At 63.8% G+C, this 19,512-nt stretch overlaps 1 protein-coding gene across 1 annotated transcript in view; it reads right to left on the reverse strand.

Moving 5' to 3' along the window:
* Window positions 1–1,501: 1,501 nt before the first annotated feature.
* LOC138837793 (collagen alpha-1(XX) chain-like) overlaps window positions 1,502–19,512 on the reverse strand; it is a 34,410-nt gene continuing 16,399 nt past the window's right edge. Inside the window, exons 17-38 of the mRNA XM_070036805.1 lie at window positions 19,322–19,464; window positions 19,023–19,155; window positions 18,643–18,791; window positions 18,324–18,453; window positions 15,946–15,984; window positions 14,262–14,400; window positions 13,397–13,536; window positions 13,064–13,170; window positions 12,361–12,519; window positions 11,832–11,909; window positions 11,618–11,704; window positions 10,726–10,779; window positions 5,063–5,158; window positions 4,939–4,992; window positions 4,799–4,852; window positions 3,954–4,007; window positions 3,172–3,243; window positions 2,625–2,660; window positions 2,470–2,536; window positions 2,254–2,379; window positions 1,878–1,955; window positions 1,502–1,610 (exon numbers count right to left, since the gene is read on the reverse strand). Coding sequence (XP_069892906.1) covers window positions 1,882–1,955; window positions 2,254–2,379; window positions 2,470–2,536; window positions 2,625–2,660; window positions 3,172–3,243; window positions 3,954–4,007; window positions 4,799–4,852; window positions 4,939–4,992; window positions 5,063–5,158; window positions 10,726–10,779; window positions 11,618–11,704; window positions 11,832–11,909; window positions 12,361–12,519; window positions 13,064–13,170; window positions 13,397–13,536; window positions 14,262–14,400; window positions 15,946–15,984; window positions 18,324–18,453; window positions 18,643–18,791; window positions 19,023–19,155; window positions 19,322–19,464 — 1,991 coding nt within the window. The 3' untranslated portion in view covers window positions 1,502–1,610; window positions 1,878–1,881. The remainder of the gene's footprint in view (window positions 1,611–1,877; window positions 1,956–2,253; window positions 2,380–2,469; window positions 2,537–2,624; window positions 2,661–3,171; window positions 3,244–3,953; window positions 4,008–4,798; window positions 4,853–4,938; window positions 4,993–5,062; window positions 5,159–10,725; window positions 10,780–11,617; window positions 11,705–11,831; window positions 11,910–12,360; window positions 12,520–13,063; window positions 13,171–13,396; window positions 13,537–14,261; window positions 14,401–15,945; window positions 15,985–18,323; window positions 18,454–18,642; window positions 18,792–19,022; window positions 19,156–19,321; window positions 19,465–19,512) is intronic.

Below are 19,512 nucleotides of genomic sequence, written 5' to 3' on the forward strand. Positions count from 1 at the left end.
GGGCTGCTACAGGGCTGCTTGGGCATGCCTGCAGGGATTCTGGCCGGCGCCCCTCCTGCTCCTGCGTGTGCTCGTGAGTGAGCAGCGGCCGGGCGAAGCTTCCTGAGCCACGTGGCGTGACGTCCAGGCCTCCCCTGCTTGGCTCCACAACGCGGTGGCGCCTCCTCGGCCTGCCAGGCTCTGCCACGCAGCCCCCAGGGTGCGCTCACCAGCAGTGTGCCCTCCGTGCCCCCGGCACAAGCCACTCCCCACGAGGAGGCCAGCAGAGGCTGGGTGACGCGCGGTAGACGTTAGGATCTGGTCTGGGGTGGGGACAGAGGTAGGACCAGGTAGAGGGCTCTGTGTGCATCCAGCTTACACACACACACACACACACACACACACACACACACACACAACTAAAAGACCTGGGGACGGGTGGGCACCCACAGTGGGGCTCTGACCCTGCAGTGCCCCACGCACCTCTGTCCTGACCCCCACCTAGGACGCTGTGTGTCCTGACACACGCCCTGCCCCAGCCTCTCCCCTGGTGATGCTGTGTATGTGTGTGTCCTGACACACGCCCTGCCCCAGCCTCTCCCCCGGTGATGCTGCGTGTATGTGTGTGTCCTGACACACGCCCTGCCCCAGCCTCTCCCCCGGTGATGCTGCGTGTATGTGTGTGTCTTGGCACACGCCCTGCCCCAGCCTCTCTCCCTGGTGATGCTGTGTGTGTGTGTCCTGACACATGCCCTGCCCCAGCCTCTCTCCCTGGTGATGCTGCATGTATGTGTGTGTGTCCTGACATACGCCCTGCCCCAGCCTCTCCCCCGGTGATGCTGTGTATATGTGTGTGTGTCCTGACACACGCCCTGCCCCAGCCTCTCCCCGGTGATGCTGTGTATATGTGTGTGTGTCCTGACACACGCCCTGCCCCAGCCTCTCCCCCGGTGATGCTGTGTGTATGTGTGTGTGTCCTGACACACGCCCTGCCCCAGCCTCTCCCCCGGTGATGCTGCGTGTATGTGTGTGTGTCCTGACACACGCCCTGCCCCAGCCTCTCCCCCGGTGATGCTGTGTGTATGTGTGTGTGTCCTGACACACGCCCTGCCCCAGCCTCTCCCCCGGTGATGCTGTGTGTATGTGTGTGTCCTGACACACGCCCTGCCCCAGCCTCTCCCCCGGTGATGCTGTGTGTATGTGTGTGTCCTGACACACGCCCTGCCCCAGCCTCTCCTCCGGTGATGCTGTGTCCTGACACGCGCCCTGTGGACACGGTCCAGGCCAGGCCCTCACTGTCTGGGAGTGGAGGGCACCGTGGGGACCGTGGGTGGTGGGTGGGCCAGGGCTTCACTGTCTCGAGGCAGGAGGGGGTCTGCGGCCGCAGGCGCCCAGAGGACGGAGTGGAGAACCCTGCGGGGTGTGGCGGAGGCGCAGAGCAAGGCCCCTTCCCGGGACGGGCCCGGGCGGCGCTTCTGCAGTGACATTTATGTGAACTCGGAGGGCTACAAAGACCCCGGCTTCCCTCTTCCCGTCTGCTCCTTCCCAGGTCTCCACGCTCCGTGCCTGTCCAAGCCCAGGATGAAGCATAGGAGGAGGCACAGGGCTAGCCAGGGTAGTACCGCGAACACCTGGAAGGAGAGAAGGTGACACTTGGAAGACCTGGACACCAGCTCAAGACCTGGCAGAGGCCTAGCTTCCCCCAGAGCCCGGCTCAGAGGCCCGGATCCCTCCAGAGCCCGGCTCAGAGGCCCGGCAGCACCTTGATGATGCTGGCCTTGCTCTCCACTCCCCTACCCTGTACAATCCCGTAGTTTTCTGTCCCCTCCGGGCATGTCCCGCCCAGCTGCTCCTCCTTCTGGGACATGTTCCTGGAAGACGCAGTGACCAGAACTCACCGGTTCATCCGAGGGGGGCTGGGGGCTGGCTCCCCCCCAGCCCGGGGCTGCCCGTCTGACGGATGGCTGCCGGCTCACCTGGGAGGATGGGGGAGAGCGGGGGGGGTGCTGCTTCCCCTGCCCCTCTGGTCTGGCTGGGGCACTGGGGGCCGTGGTGCTGGGGTGGACGGCAGGTCCAGTCCTCAGAGAGCTGAAAGCTTAGGGCAGCAGCTCATTGGGCTCTGAGCCCCGTGCGCTCCCATCACCGGCGCCGGGCCGGGGCATGGGCTCCGGGCGCCCAGGCTGCCCAGTCCCCTGAGACAACCTCGGGGGGCTTCAGCTGACTCCCGACAGGAAGCAGGGGCCCCCACTCTCCACCCTGGCGGGCGCCTGGCACCTTGATCCTCGCGGCTCCTGTCCGGGGACGTTGGTCCAGGCCCGCCGGGCTCCGCGGTCCCCACCAGGATGGGCATCGGGGGCCTGGCGTTCTCGTGGAGGAAGGAGTTGAGTCTCCGCACGTGCACTGGGAGAGGGTGGGTTTGGTGGGCGTCGGTGGGCGTCAGCCAGCCCAGACTCACGCCCAGGACGCAGACAGACAGCCTGCCTCACTCACTCTGAATGGCCGACTCGCAGGCCTGGCTCACCAGGTGGAAGATGGCGGTGAGTGACTGTGGCTCGCCCTGAAAGGAAGCCATGGCTCTGAGACCCGTGGCCGGTGACCGGGGCGCCCCAGCGGAGCCCAGCACCCCGCTTCTCAGCCACACCCACCTTCTCTCCGCGCTCCCCTTTGGGCCCCGGCAGCCCCTGTGGCAGGAGGCAATGCAGAAAACGGTCAGCAGCGCAGGTGCCGCAGGCTGGGACCCCCATGCAGCCTGGGATCCCGGCCCAGGCCAGGCGGAGCCAAGGCCCCAGGAGCAGAGGCCGCTGGGGGCCCCACGGTGGCCCCATGGGGAGCGGCCTGGGGCCGGCTTGCGGCAGAGCAGCGCCCCCACGGGGGGCTTTGCGGCAGGTGAACATTGGAAGCTCGGGGTCTCCGCCTGGGGAGTGTCTACTCGCTCCCTCCCCTCTCCCCCAGCCCACCAGAGCCAGGCCTGAGTCAGACACCGCCACCTCTGCTCTCTTCAGTCCCTTCCCCCACTGAGCTGCTAGAGCCCCCGACCGTGCCACAGCCAAGATGCCTGCCAGGGTGCAGAGCCCAGGATGTGGCTTTTGCCCCCCCTCTGCCCCCCAGCCTGGAGGGGCACAGCGCAGGCCGGGCCTCGGGAAGGGAGCCCTGAGCCTGCACAGCCCTCTGGCTGGGCAGGAGGCCACTTACCGTGGGTCCCACGGCCCCTGGGGGCCCTTGCTCCCCATTGGAGCCCCTGCTCCCTGCCAGGCCCTGGAGCCCCTGCAGGGATGGAGAAGTTGGGGCTCCATGTGAGCCTTAAGGGAGGCGACCCTCCAGTCTGGACCTGAACATCCAGCGCCCCTGCCCTGGTCAGCAAAGCCAGGCACCTGAGCCTGCCCCAGCCCCTGCCCCTCTCTGGGCCCAGGGCTGACCCCGCCCCTCTCCGGGCCCAGGGCTGACCCCGCCCCTCTCCGGGGCCAGGGCTGACCCCGCCCCTCTCTGGGCCATGGCTGACCCCCATTCCCCAGCGGCCTGCAGCATTTCTGCACTGAAGAGTCAGTCTGTGCTTGGCTGACCAGCAGGGCCCAGCACCCCCTCAGCTGCGCCCTCCCCCATGGAGCCCTGTGGGGTCCCAGGTGAGCCTCAGCTGCCCAGAGACCCTACCCTGGGGTCCCATGGTACTGAGCCCAAAGCAAAGACCCCGGGAAGCCCAGGGGGCAGCTTCCCAAGCCTCTGGGCTAACCCGGCCCACCTGCCCCCTCCTGGCCAGCCAGGACCCCCGCGCTCTGCCCTGTGGAGTCGGGGTACAGGTGCGAGGGGGCTGTGTGGGGCTCCAGGAATGAGCGCCCGGCACGGGCGCCGAGCTCCGGGCAGATGGAGCCCTGCAGAAGGCGCGGTGGAGGCGGCACGCCTCAGGCCACCACGGAGCGGCGGCCACCGGTCCCTTCTTCCCAGATTCCCACCTGCCGCGGGGGGGGGGGGGGTCCTACCCTGGGGCCGGGGGATCCAGGCAGGCCGGCCGGCCCCTCCAGTCCTCTCATTCCCTGACAGACAGAGGAAGGGCAAACTCACCAGAGTCCCACACAGAGCTTCACCCTGTGATGGACGCAGGCGACCACCCCAGAAGATGGAGTTGGCACCCACTTGTTCCCTCTAAGCCCTGCCCATCCCCAAGCCCCTGGACAGCACAGTGCTTGTCCCAGGTGCACAGGCCACGGCCTCCCCTCCCCCCATTCCCACAGCCTCCGTCCACGGCCTCCCCTCCCCCCATTCCCACAGCCTCCGTCCACTGCCTCCCCTCCTCCCGACTCCCACAGCCTCCATCCACGGCCTCCCCTCCCCCCATTCCCACAGCCTCCATCCACGGCCTCCCCTCCCCCCATTCCCACAGCCTCCATCCACGGCCTCCCCTCCCCCCATTCCCACAGCCTCCGTCCACTGCCTCCCCTCCTCCCGACTCCCACAGCCTCCATCCACAGCCTCCCCTCCTCCCGACTCCCACAGCCTCTATCCACGGCCTCCCCTCCCCCCATTCCCACAGCCTCCATCCACAGCCTCCCCTCCCCCCATTCCCACAGCCTCCATCCACTGCCTCCCCTCCTCCTGACTCCCACAGCCTCCATCCACAGCCTCCCCTCCTCCAGACTCCCACAGCCTCCATCCACAGCCTCCCCTCCTCCAGACTCCCACAGCCTCCATCCACAGCCTCCCCTCCTCCTGACTCCACAGCCTCCGTCCACAGCCTCCTCATAGCCTGACGCCAAGCCTCTGTCCCTCACTGCCCCCAGGTCAGCTCTCCCCGTCCACTCAGTGCCTTTGGGCGCAGAGCCCGTACCTTCGGCCCTTGGAGGCCGGCTCTCCCAGGGGTGCCTGGCTGGCCAGGGTGGCCCTGGAGGGAACAGAAGCACTGGGCAGTGGCCAAGGTCATACCAGAGGAGTCCGACCTGTGCCCCGCCACAGCCCTGCGCAAGGTACCTGCGCGCCCACGAGTCCGTGGTCCCCCTTTTCTCCTTTGACCCCTGGCGGACCCTGGAGGGAAAGGTAGATTGGGCAGCGGGGGAAAGGGAAGGGAGGAGAAGGGGGGGAGGGGAGCACCTACCATGGGCCCCTGGATGGCGCGGCCCCGGGTCCCCGGTGACCCCTGCTGACCTCCAGGGCCCTCTGGCCCTATCTGCCCGGGTGGCCCTGGCTCTCCCTGGAAACAGGCCGAGGAGAGGAGGACTGAGAAGGCATGTCCCCTGCGTCCCAGCCGCGACGCCCCCCGTGTCACACACAACCCACGTCCTCCACACACTTTGTCATCTCAGAGGCCTGCAGGGCCCGAAGCCACGGCACGGCCACGCATGTGCACGCGGGGCTGCACCGCGAGGCTGGGGAGGATGACCAGAACAGCACCGTGTCCAGCAGACCGGGCTTCCTCCACGCAGCGCCCGCCTGGGGTGAGGAACTTGTGCGCGGGGAAGCTGCGGGTGGAGGGCTGTGGTGATGACTCTGTGTGCATGTGTGTGCGTGTGTGTGTGTGCGTGCGTGCGTGTGTGTGTGTGTGTGTGTGTGTGAAGCTGCGGGTGGAGGGCTGTGGTGATGACTCTGTGTGTGTGTGTGTGTGTGTGTGTGTGAAGCTGCGGGTGGAGGGCTGTGGTGATGACTGTGTGTGTGTGTGTGTGTGTGTGTGTGTGTGTGTGTGTGAAGCTGCGGGTGGAGGGCTGTGGTGATGACTCTGTGTGTGTGTGTGCGTGTGTGTGTGCGTGTGTGTGTGTGTGTGTGAAGCTGCGGGTGGAGGGCTGTGGTGATGACTCTGTGTGTGTGTGTGCGTGTGTGTGTGTGAAGCTGCGGGTGGAGGGCTGTGGTGATGACTATGTGTGTGTGTGTGTGTGCGTGTGCGTGTGCGTGTGTGTGAAGCTGCGGGTGGAGGGCTGTGGTGATGACTATGTGTGTGTGTGTGTGTGCGTGTGTGTGTGCGTGTGTGTGTGAAGCTGCGGGTGGAGGGCTGTGGTGATGACTCTGTGTGTGCGTGCGTGCGTGTGCGTGTGTGTGAAGCTGCGCGTGGAGGATAGGTGAGAGGAACCTGGGGCACGGGGAAGGCAGTCCCATGGGATGGAGAGCCCCGAGCTGTGGCGGGCTGCTGCTCTGAAGGGAGCTGCCGCAGGCGGGGTCTGCAGAAGCTGGAGCCGGCGCCCACCCCCTCAAACCAAGCCCTAGGAAATTCCTTCTAGAGGTTTCTGGATAGACATGTACTACTGTCAGCCTAAGGAATAGCTTTTGAAGTTGGTCATGAAGCCCCAAAGCCACAGAGGACAGCAACAACGTGGATGGGGGTGGGGCCCAGGACAGCTCGGCAGCCCTCCTCCTTCCCCGTGGACTGGCTGGGGTGGCAGCCCTCCTCCTTCCCCGTGGACTGGCTGGGGGGGCAGCCCCCCTCCTTCCCCGTGGACTGGCTGGGGGGGCAGACCCCCTCCTTCCCCGTGGACTGGCTGGGGTGGCAGCCCTCCTCCTTCCCCGTGGACTGGCTGGGGTGGCAGACCCCCTCCTTGCTCCTGTGGCCCACTGGGGAATGAGCTCAGGTGCTCTACCACGTGAGCCACCCTGACAGCCCGTTTTGTTCATTAGGACGGGGCCCTCCCCTGAGCCCAGGCGGGCCTGAAGCACAGCGTTCCCATGCATGCTCCTTGAGTGGCTGAGATGACAAATCCATCACCATGCAGACCCATCAATTGAGATGGACTCAAAATCTTTTCTTCCTAGGTTGGCCTCACACTACAATTCTTTGGATCTCTGTCTGTTAAGTACCTAGGATTATAGGCAGGAGCCACTGTGCCTGGCCACAACCTCACCTGCATCTGTACCCTGCGCATGCAGTGTCACGGCCTAATCGTTTCTACAACAAGGAAGAAGGGTGTGTCCATGCTGGCAAGGGAAACTCACGAGAGGACACCGATTCCTCATGTCTCCACAGACACGGCCTACGCCTACAGAGAGAGGGCACCACCACAGAACACACACCTGCACAGAGCACACACCTGCACAGAACACACACCTGCACAGAGCACACACCTGCAAAGAACACACACCTCCACAGAGCACACACCTGCACAGCACACACACCTCCACAGAACACACACCTGCACAGCACACACACCTCCACAGAGCACACACCTGCACAGAGCACACACCTGCACAGAACACACACCTCCACAGAACACACACCTGCACAGCACACACACCTCCACAGAACACACACCTGCACAGCACACACACCTCCACAGAGCACACACCTCCACAGAACACACACCTGCACAGAACACACACCTGCACAGAGCACACACCTGCACAGAACACACATCTCCACAGAACACACACCTCCACAGAACACACACCTGCACAGCACACACACCTCCACAGAGCACACACCTCCACAGAGCACACACCTGCACAGAACACACACCTGCACAGAACACACACCTCCACAGAACACACACCTCCACAGAGCACACACCTGCACAGAGCACACACCTGCACAGAGCACACACCTCCACAGAACACACACCTCCACAGAACACACACCTGCACAGAACACACACCTGCACAGAACACACACCTGCACAGAACACACACCTGCACAGAACACACACCTCCACAGAACACACACCTGCACAGAACACACACCTGCACAGAACACACACCTGCACAGAACACACACCTCCACAGAGCACACACCTGCACAGCACACACACCTGCACAGAACACACACCTCCACAGAACACACACCTGCACAGAGCACACACCTGCACAGAGCACACACCTCCACAGAACACACACCTGCACAGCGCACACACCTGCACAGAACACACACCTCCACAGAACACACACCTCCACAGAACACACACCTCCACAGAACACACACCAGCACAGAACACACACCTCCACAGAACACACACCTGCACAGAACACACACCTGCACAGCACACACACCTGCACAGCACGCACACCTCCACAGAGCACACACCTGCACAGAACACACACCTCCACAGAGCACACACCTCCACAGAACACACACCTGCACAGAACACACACCTCCACAGAACACACACCTGCACAGAGCACACACCTGCACAGAACACACACCTGCACAGAACACACACCTCCACAGAACACACACCTGCACAGAACACACACCTCCACAGAGCACACACCTGCACAGAGCACACACCTGCACAGAGCACACACCTGCACAGAACACACACCTGCACAGAACACACACCTGCACAGAACACACACCTGCACAGAGCACACACCTGCACAGCACGCACACCTGCACAGAGCACACACCTCCACAGAACACACACCTGCACAGAACACACACCTCCACAGAACACACACCTGCACAGAACACACACCTCCACAGAACACACACCTCCACAGAGCACACACCTCCACAGAACACACACCTGCACAGAACACACACCTCCACAGAACACACACCTCCACAGCACACACACCTGCACAGAACACACACCTCCACAGAGCACACACCTCCACAGAACACACACCTCCACAGAACACACACCTGCACAGAACACACACCTCCACAGAACACACACCTCCACAGAGCACACACCTCCACAGAACACACACCTGCACAGAGCACACACCTGCACAGAGCACACACCTGCACAGAGCACACACCTCCACAGAACACACACCTGCACAGAATACACACCTCCACAGCACACACCTGCACAGAGCACACACCTGCACAGAACACACACCTGCACAGAACACACACCTCCACAGAGCACACACCTGCACAGAACACACACCTCCACAGAGCACACACCTCCACAGAGCACACACCTCCACAGAGCACACACCTGCACAGAGCACACACCTGCACAGAACACACACCTGCACAGAGCACACACCTGCACAGAGCACACACCTGCACAGAGCACACACCTCCACAGAGCACACACCTGCACAGAGCACACACCTCCACAGAACACACACCTGCACAGAACACACACCTCCACAGAACACACACCTCCACAGAGCACACACCTGCACAGAGCACACACCTCCACAGAGCACACACCTCCACAGAGCACACACCTCTACAGCGCACACACCTCTACAGAGCACACACCTGCACAGAGCACACACCTGCACAGAACACACACCTCCACAGAACACACACCTGCACAGAACACACACCTGCACAGCACACACCTCCACAGCACACACACCTCCACAGAGCACACACCTGCACAGAGCACACACCTGCACAGAACACACACCTGCACAGAACACACACCTGCACAGAACACACACCTGCACAGAACACACACCTGCACAGAACACACACCTCCACAGAGCACACACCTGCACAGAGCACACACCTGCACAGAACACACACCTCCACAGCACACACACCTGCACAGAACACACACCTCCACAGAGCACACACCTCCACAGAACACACACCTGCACAGAACACACACCTGCACAGAACACACACCTGTACAGAACACACACCTCTACAGAACACACACCTCCACAGAACACACACCTCCACAGAACACACACCTGCACAGAGCACACACCTGCACAGAGCACACACCTCCACAGAACACACACCTGCACAGAACACACACCTCCACAGAGCACACACCTGCACAGAGCACACACCTGCACAGAACACACACCTGCACAGAACACACACCTGCACAGAGCACACACCTGCACAGAACACACACCTCCACAGAACACACACCTCCACAGAACACACACCTGCACAGAACACACACCTGCACAGAACACACACCTGCACAGAACACACACCTCCACAGAACACACACCTGCACAGAACACACACCTGCACAGAACACACACCTGCACAGAACACACACCTCCACAGAGCACACACCTGCACAGCACACACACCTGCACAGAACACACACCTCCACAGAACACACACCTGCACAGAGCACACACCTGCACAGAGCACACACCTCCACAGAACACACACCTGCACAGCGCACACACCTGCACAGAACACACACCTCCACAGAACACACACCTCCACAGAACACACACCTCCACAGAACACACACCTGCACAGAACACACACCTCCACAGAACACACACCTGCACAGAACACACACCTGCACAGCACACACACCTGCACAGCACGCACACCTCCACAGAGCACACACCTGCACAGCACACACACCTGCACAGAACACACACCTGCACAGAGCACACACCTGCACAGAGCACACACCTCCACAGAGCACACACCTGCACAGAACACACACCTGCACAGAGCACACACCTGCACAGAGCACACACCTCCACAGAACACACACCTGCACAGAGCACACACCTGCACAGAGCAGGCCTGTACCTCTGCATATTCACAGCCCTCTGTGTAACCTCTGCTCCCACCCCCGTCACCCCTAGACCCTGCAGATGGCCCTGTGCTTGGCGCTCCCTGTGGACAGAGCTACTTTGGGACTTAGTGTCCGCAGACACAGGTCCTGGAGCGGCCTGTGGAGGGACTCGAGAGGCCGCCCCAGAGCCAGGCAGGGTGGACTCCCCTGGCAGGCCTCCCTCAAGCCTGTTTTCTCAGGCACAGGTGGGGAAGAGGACTGTGCACTAAGCACCCGGCATGGGGTGCTGTCTGGTGAGGCCGGTCCTCTTGCCCTGGGGAAGGGAGCAGGGCTGACCTCCTGTGCCCCACACAGTGCTCTCACCTACAAGACTTACCTTGGGCCCTGGAACCCCTGGCTCTCCTGGGATGCCCGTCTTCCCGGGGAGGCCCTACAAAGCAAGACAGACGAGCACCGCACCCCACTCAGCCCTGCACCCGTGGCTAAGGGGCGCAGAGGGGGATGCCAAGGGCCAGACGTCCCGGCCACCCATCCCTTCAGTCCTAGGCATGCCTGGATTTGGGTAGATGAGGTTCAGATCCTGGGCCCTGTGTGCGTCTGCGAGCCTCTAAGCTCAGGGGGCAGCTGGCCCTGATGTTCGGCTCAGCTCAGGGGGGAGCTGGGGGGGAGCTGGCCCTGGCATTCGGCTCAGCTCAGGGGGGAGCTGGGGGGGAGTCAGCCATGGCATTCGGCTCAGCTCAGGGGAGAGTTCGGGGGTCGGGGGGGAGCGGGGAGGGGAGCTGGCTCCAGACACCCGGCCGGGCCTGTGGGAGGGACCGGGCTTCATCAACGAGGATGCCTGCCAGGTGAGAGCCTGCAGGTGGACAGAGCCTCCAGCCCCGCGGTATCCAGGACAGAGCCCCCTGTGTGCTTTGCCTCCCCTCCGTCCCCTCCCAGCCTGGCCACGGCCCCTGCACAGCGCTGAGGCCAGCGGAGCCTGTGGCCCCGCCCCAGCAGGGATGCATGAGGAGGGTCGGATTCGTGTCAGAGAGAGGGCAGCGCCTGCCTGTAGTGGGCAGAGGCCCACACAGGGCAGGACAGGCCCGGCCAGGCTGGTCTCAGGGTTGGTTGGATACCTCGGAAGCCATTGGTGAAGCCGGCCCTCGGTGCAGCAGGTCTGGGGAGGGCGCTGGAGGCCCGGGCTCCTGCCAGTTAGGGGCGGGGAGGGGACTCTATTCCTCAGTGACAGAGGAGACCCTGACCACTCAGGAAGATGCTGCTGGACTTACCGGGGGACCTTGGGGCCCTGGGGGTCCAGGGGTCTCTGGGGAGTGGGCGCAGGTAGAAGGGAAGGCCGGGCACACCTCTCCGCCCCTCTGGAAGGAAGGCGCTCCTGCTGTGGACTCTGCCTGGCTCTGTCTGACCTCAGGGTCAGAGGTCACACAGACACCAGCCCGTACAATCCCCGAGGGCCTCGAGCGCCAGGGCTTTGCCGCCACCTACCGAGCCTGGGAGCTCGCAGCAGCTGTCCTGGGCGGCCCAGGTGTCCCCACACAGGAGCTGCAGCATCTGGAGCTGGAACTGGGGGGGGGGGGGTCAGCTGGACGCAGGCACCACACATAGCCCAGAAATGACCCCCGGCCCCGGGACTCACCGTGGCCGAGCTGTCCTCGGCCCCTTGACCACCCCCTGCCCACCCCCTGCCCACCCCCAGCCCACCCCTGCCCACCCCCGGCCCTGGGACTCACCGTGGCCGAGCTGTCCTCGGCCCCTTGACCACCCCCTGCCCACCCCCTGCCCACCCCCGGCCCACCCCTGCCCACCCCCGGCCCTGGGACTCACCGTGGCCGAGCTGTCCTCGGCCCCTTGACCACCCCCTGCCCACCCCCTGCCCTCCCCCTGCACACCCCCTGCCCACCCCCTGCCCTGGGACTCACCATGGCCGAGCTGTCCTCGGGCCCTTGACCACCCCCTGCCCTCCCCCTGCCCTCCCCCTGCACACCCCCTGCCCACCTCCGGCCCCGGGACTCACCGTGGCCGAGCTGTCCTCGGGCCCCCTGGCCTTGGCCAGCCTCCCCAGCGTGACGAGGCCGGTGGCAGGGGGGCTGCCTGCCCCCCTGATGGGCCTCTCCGCCACCTTGCGGCAGTCCACGTACAGTCTGACCTTGGAGGGGCCCACGGCCACGTGCACCTGCACAGAGACGCCACGGGAGGTCCTGCCCAGACCAGGGCCGGGCCACGCGAAGGAGGTGCTCCCCATTGGGACTTGGGCAGTCTCCTGACCCCACCCAGACCTGTGAGGCCCCAGAAGCCCAAGGTGCCTCCGTAGACAAGGACGTGGGCTGCAGAGCCCCTTGACCCAAATGAAGCCGGTCCAAGGCTAGCTCAGACATTAGCCTCTGGGAGACTCCTTATCGGCCAACGCCCAGCACGGTGGCACACACCTGCCACACCAGCACACCGGGCAGCCAGGCGGCAGGATCCAAGGCTGCACCAGCAAAGGCATGGCGTGAGGCCCTCCTCACAACCAATGCAGATGGACGGGGGGGTGGCTAAGCGGTCCAGCACCTGCCTGGCAAGGGCTGCCCCGAGGACAGTCTGGTACTGCCATCGTTAACTTTGAAGACAGAGGTGGGAGGGTCGGAGTCCCCGGACTGACCAGCCCCTGAGGCAGAGAACATTCTAGAGCTCTGGGGCAGGCAGCTGCCTATAGGGCAAGCCGGTGGTTTCAGAACCTTGTGGAAGCTTCCAAAGAAAATCTTCTTTGCCTCTGGCAGGTCGAAGGTGGCCTGCGTGGGGGTCCCAGCAGCGTGGTTGAAGTAGGTCAGCGACTTCCTGCCAGCTGTGGGGGGAGGGGGAGCGGGTGAGAACGGCAGAGAAGGCAGAGGGCAGGGTCTGGGGTGGGGCAGCCCTTCGTGGGGACCCCAGACCCCGCCTGTCTCCCTGAGGACGGGCACCACGCCCAAGCCGGGCAAGCCGGGCAAGGCCATCTCCCCAGACCACCAGCCGTGGAGTCGAGAGAGGCAACGTAGGGCCCCTCCCCCTCCCAAGGGCAGGGGGACAGTCACCGTCCAGCAGCACCCCACGGAGGGGCCGGAAGTCCTCCGTGGTCATCTGCCACAGAGCGAAGGCTTCTCGGGGTGTCTCGGGGAGCACGCGCACAAGGAAGACAATGGTATGCTCGGGCGGGAGGGCGGGGTGGACGTCCCTGAGGACAGGGCTCCATCACCGGTCGCCAGGGGCGGCCGGGCCGGGCAGCGCTGCCCCTGCTCCAGGCCCTGTCCCCCAGCGCTGTCCATCCACCCTCAGAGCCCAGATCTCCCTGCCTCCATTCCCAGGAGTAACCAGGCGTGCGTGAAGCACAGAACAGGAAGGTTGTGATACTGCACAGAAAGACAGAGCCTTTGCCCTGCCCTGCCAAAGGAGACCAGCATGGTGTCCCACACACAGAATCCTGCAAGTGTGGGCTGGGAAGGTGGCTCAGTGGTAGAGTGCTAGCCTGGCACGCATGAAGCCCTGGGTTCGATTCCTCCGTACCACATACACAGAAAAGGCTGGAAGTGGTGCTATGGCTCAAGTGGTAGAGTGCTAGCCTTGAATACAGAGAAGCTCAAGGACAGTGCCTAGGCCCTGAGTTCAAGCCCCAGAATTGGAAAAAAAAAATCCTGCAGGTGTGACCAGTGCCTAGGCCACATGGGGCAGATTCGTGTGAGTGGCGCATGCCAGGGAGTGGCCCCGTCCACCGCCGGAGACTGACCCGTGAAGTGCATGGGCTGAGGTCTGTCTCTGGTTTGTGAAGTGGCGTGGGGGGCGGGTCAGTCCGGGGTGGAGGTCGTGACGGGCCACAGGAGACGCGGCCAGTCTTCCCACGCCCCCCTGCACGCCTGGCCTCCCACAGCCCCCACCGCCGCCCCGGTCCCTCTGCCCGCATACCTGGCCCGCCGCGTCAGCTGTGCATCCTTGAAGAGCGTGAAGGTTGGGGCCCAGCCCCAGGCCGAGGGCTCCATGGCCACGCCCGGGGTGGAGGCATATTCCGTTGCCACCAGGCCAAAGGCCCCCATCAGGTCAAACCCTGGGGGAGACGGGGGGGGCAGGCTCACTGCTCAGAGGGGACAGGGGTGGGATCTGAGGGGGACGGGGGGGCAGGCTCACTGCTCAGAGGGGACAGGGGTGGGATCTGGGGGAGACGGGGGGGGCAGGCTCACTGCTCAGAGGGGACAGGGGTGGGATCTGGGGAGGACGGGGGGGCAGGCTCACTGCTCAGAGGGGACAGGGGTGGGATCTGGGGGGGACGGGGGGCAGGCTCACTGCTCAGAGGGGACAGGGGTGGGATCTGGGGTGGCAGATGGGGGCAGGAGGGTGGCGCGTGTGGCCCGCCCTGGCATCCAGTCCCTGGCTGGCCATCTCATCCTATCCCATTCCACACTACCCCTTCCCCGGCCTCCACAGCTGATACCGGGGAAAACGCTCAGCCAGATGCCTCTGCTTGGGAGGCCCAGGGCTGGCACAGGGTGGGGTGTCTGCCCCTGCCCTCCACAAGCCCCGGCTCACCCCTGCAGCAAGCAGAGCCCAGCACCCAACGTGCTTTTCTCCTTAAAGAAGACCTCCCTGTGTGCACTTGCCTGGCACCACACCCTCCATGCCCATCTGTTCCGCAGAGCCCAGGGGCCCTCCACGGCCTGAGCCAGCCACAGCCTGAGCCAGCCACGGCCTGAGCCAGCCACGGCCTGAGCCAGCCATGGCCTGAGCCAGCCACGGCCTGAGCCAGCCACAGCCTGAGCCAGCCACGGCCTGAGCCAGCCACGGCCTGAGCCAGCCACGGCCTCCCAGCCACAGCCTGAGCCAGCCACAGCCTCCCAGCCACGGCCTGAGCCAGCCACGGCCTGAGCCAGCCACGGCCTCCCAGCCACGGCCTGAGCCACCCCACCTCCCCACCGTGCACCTTCCCTCCACACCCCCCCCCCCGCTACGATCTGACCCAGCCAGGCCTGCCAAGGCCTGAACCCAAAGGGCTGGGGCCCACGACGGGTCTGTAAAGCTCCGCCCCTCCTCGGGGGCACTGCCCTCACTGGAGGTGCCCGCTCTCGGGGACTTCAGTGCCGTCACCCGCCAGCAGGCCCAGGGCCCTTTCAACATGGTACCCCCTCTTCCTGTTCCTCTTCCTCCTCCATTGCCTTTCCCTTCTCCATCTTGCTCATCTTCTTCTTCTTCCTGTTTTTCTCTCCATCCTCCTCTTCTTCCTTGTCTCCCTCCCTCCCCCTCCTTCTCTTCTGTTTGTGGCACTGGTTGAACCATGGTCTCTCCCGTGCTAGAAGAGCGCTCTACCACTTGAACTGCACCCTGAGCCTCTTGGATCTTACTTCCTTTTTGAGACAGATTCTCTCCAACTTTTCCTTGGCTGGGCTCACCTTCAGGTGTACACGACACGCCCGACGCAAGTCCTGTTCCTGGGAATCACCTGTGGCTGTCCCTCTTCCCCCTGGCCCACCGCGGTCTCCCCAGCACCTCGTGGAGGGTCCCTGGCCACCACTGCCCCTGCCGGCCAGCAGGAGCCGGAGAGAAGCAGGCAAAGCACAAACAGCGGCCAGACGTGTGCAGCGCCTACCTGGGAGGGTGCCAGCGCTGGGGGCGCCTGGGTGCAGGGCCGGGCAGGCTGCTGAGAGGACACAGAATCAGGGGTCACTTCAAGCCTGACCCTGCCACCAGGGAGGGCCACCTTGGGGAGACACCTCCTTCCCGAGGGCCTGCATGGCATCCCCGCCCCCTCCCCGCCCCCCTTCTCTCCACCCTCCAGGAGGGGACAGGATGGTGCTGCCATCCTGAGTCCTGGCCCAACGCGGGGGCTGCACTCCATCCCCAGAGCCCCAGATCCCAACAGCAAGGCCAGGGGCTGCCTTGGTGATGGTCACCCTGGGGACGGGATGAGGTCTGCAGCGGGAGATGCAGGCCGGCCCCACACCGGATCCACACAGTGCACACACAGGAGCGAGCGTGACCACGCCACGTGAAGTGTACACGCAGGAGCAGGCGTGACCACGCCACATGAAGTGCACACGCAGGAGCAGGTGTGACCACACCACGTGAAGTGAACACAGGAGCAAGTGTGACCACGCCACGTGAAGTGCACACACAGGAGCAAGTGTGACCACGCCACGTGAAGTGTACATGCAGGAGCGAGCGTGACCATGCCATGTGAAGTGTACATGCAGGAGCAGGCGTGACCACGCCACGTGAAGTGCACACGCAGGAGCAAGCGTGACCACGCCATGTGAAGTGCACACGCAGGAGCGAGCGTGACCACGCCACATGAAGTGCACACGCAGGAACGAGTGTGACCACGCCACGTGAAGTGCACACGCAGGAGCAAGTGTGACCACGCCACGTGAAGTGCACACGCAGGAGCGAGTGTGACCACGCCACGTGAAGTGCACACGCAGGAGCAAGCGTGACCATGCCATGTGAAGTACACACACAGGAGTGTGACCACGCCACGTGAAGTGCACACGCAGGAGCGAGTGTGACCACGCCACATGAAGTGCACACGCAGGAGCAAGTGTGACCATGCCACGTGAAGTGCACACGCAGGAGCAAACGTGACCACACCACGTGAAGTGCACACGCAGGAGCAGGCGTGACCACGCCACGTGAAGTGCACACGCAGGAGCGAGTGTGACCACGCCATGTGAAGTGCACACGCAGGAGCGAGTGTGACCACGCCACGTGAAGTGCACACGCAGGAGCAAGCGTGACCATGCCATGTGAAGTACACACACAGGAGTGTGACCACGCCACGTGAAGTGCACACGCAGGAGCGAGTGTGACCACGCCACATGAAGTGCACACGCAGGAGCAAGTGTGACCATGCCACATGAAGTGCACACGCAGGAGCAAGCGTGACCATACCACGTGAAGTGCACACGCAGGAGCAAGTGTGACCATGCCACGTGAAGTGCACACGCAGGAGCAAGTGTGACCACGCCACGTGAAGTGCACACGCAGGAGCGAGCGTGACCACACCACGTGAAGTGCACACGCAGGAGCGTGACCACGCCACATGAAGTGCACACGCAGGAGCAAGCGTGACCACACCACGTGAAGTGCACACGCAGGAGCAGGCGTGACCACGCCACGTGAAGTGCACACGCAGGAGCGAGTGTGACCACGCCATGTGAAGTGCACACGCAGGAGCGAGTGTGACCACGCCACGTGAAGTGCACACGCAGGAGCAAGCGTGACCATGCCATGTGAAGTACACACACAGGAGTGTGACCACGCCACGTGAAGTGCACACGCAGGAGCGAGTGTGACCACGCCACATGAAGTGCACACGCAGGAGCAAGTGTGACCATGCCACATGAAGTGCACACGCAGGAGCAAGCGTGACCACGCCACGTGAAGTGCACACACAGGAGCAAGCATGACCGCGCCACGTGAAGTGCACACGCAGGAGCGTGACCACGCCACGTGAAGTGCACACGCAGGAGCAAGCGTGACCACGCCACGTGAAGTGCACACACAGGAGCAAGTGTGACCATGCCACGTGAAGTGCACACGCAGGAGCAAGCGTGACCACGCCATGTGAAGTACACACACAGGAGTGTGACCACGCCACGTGAAGTGTACACGCAGGAGCGAGCGTGACCACGCCACATGAAGTGCACACACAGGAGCAAGCATGACCGCGCCACGTGAAGTGCACACTCAGGAGCGTGACCATGCCACGTGAAGTGCACACGCAGGAGCAAGCGTGACCACGCCATGTGAAGTACACACACAGGAGTGTGACCACGCCACGTGAAGTGTACACGCAGGAGCGAGCGTGACCACGCCACATGAAGTGCACACACAGGAGCAAGCATGACCGCGCCACGTGAAGTGCACACTCAGGAACAAGCGTGACCACGCCACGTGAATGCACTAGGACGGGTCTGCTGCCTTCTGGCATCTGGTCAGGCCTGGGTTATCTGTCTGGCTCTGACATCTGCGTTCACCTACCTGTTTGGCCAGTGGCAGACACCGCCACGCTCTCCCCTGCTCTGTAGATGGCCGAGACCAGGACTCTGTATTTGGTGGCAGCCAGGAGGTCAGTGAGTATTGTGTGGTTCCTGGGGCCTGGTACAGAGATCTGTGGGACAGGGGTTCCTCAAGCCGCCCCTTCCGGAGCATCCACTTCCTCTTGTCTGCTCCACGACCGAGGACCTCAGCAGACCAACTGGGCCACGTCATCCACTGGCCCCCAGGACCCCAGTTGGCCATTCCCCCCAGACCCAAAGACCTCTGTGGAGTGGCAGCTGCTAGCTCTTCACGGACTCACCGATTTCTCAGGTCCTGCGCCTGAGGCCGGGGCGTAGGTGAGCCGGTAGTGGAGGACGTGTCCAGCTGGGGGTGTCCAGCTGACCTGCAGGCTGTTGGGGATGTCCGAGGCCAGGGCCAGACTGGATGGAGGGCTTCTGCTCGCTGCAGCTGGCCAATGGCACGGGCGGTGTGAGGCTCAGGCCCTCCGGAAGGGGCATGCTGCCACCAGGGGACCCGCTGCCTCTGCCGGGGTGTCACCCTGGCCAGGCTCCGTCCCTCAGCCACCAGGAGCGCCTGCGCCCTGCTGCTGGGTGGCCAAGTCCGGGGCTTGGGGACTCACAGAATTCAGGGTCTGGAAGCGTCTAGGCTCCCTCTGGGAATGGGGGAAGGGCCACCTACCAGGGGTATAGCGGATGGACACGGGGTGGCTGCGGGCCCCGTCCTCGTAGTAGGCCAGAATGGTGATCTCATATTCTGCATGCCTGCCCAGCCCAGGCAGGACGGCCGTGCGTAGAGTCCCTGCGACAGAGATCTGGGGAGAGGAGGGCCCGAGTGTCCTCCCGGACCTCGCACTGGGGGACTAGCTCGTGGGCCCAGGAAGTCCTGGAGATACAGGATCTGGGGATGCCCAGGGCCCGGCCCCAGCTTGTCCTGGGATCTAGAAAGGGAGGGTCAGCCGCCCCTCTCAGCCCCTGCACCTCACGAGCCTCTTCCTCTCCCAAGGGTGTCCACGTGATGTGGTAGCCGAGCGCGCCCGGAGAGCCCACGGCCACCCAGGACAGTCTGACCGCGTCCCCTGGCAGCTCCGTCACCGACAGCTGGCTGGGGCCGGGGGTCCGCCCTGGAGGGTGGAGGTGCGGGTGAAGCCTCTGTTCCTTACACCAGTGTC

The sequence above is a fragment of the Dipodomys merriami genome, unplaced genomic scaffold (genome assembly GCF_024711535.1).
Source record: "Dipodomys merriami isolate MVZ:Mamm:240054 unplaced genomic scaffold, mDipMer1.0.p SCAF_275, whole genome shotgun sequence".
NCBI classification, from domain to species: Eukaryota; Metazoa; Chordata; class Mammalia; order Rodentia; family Heteromyidae; genus Dipodomys; species Dipodomys merriami.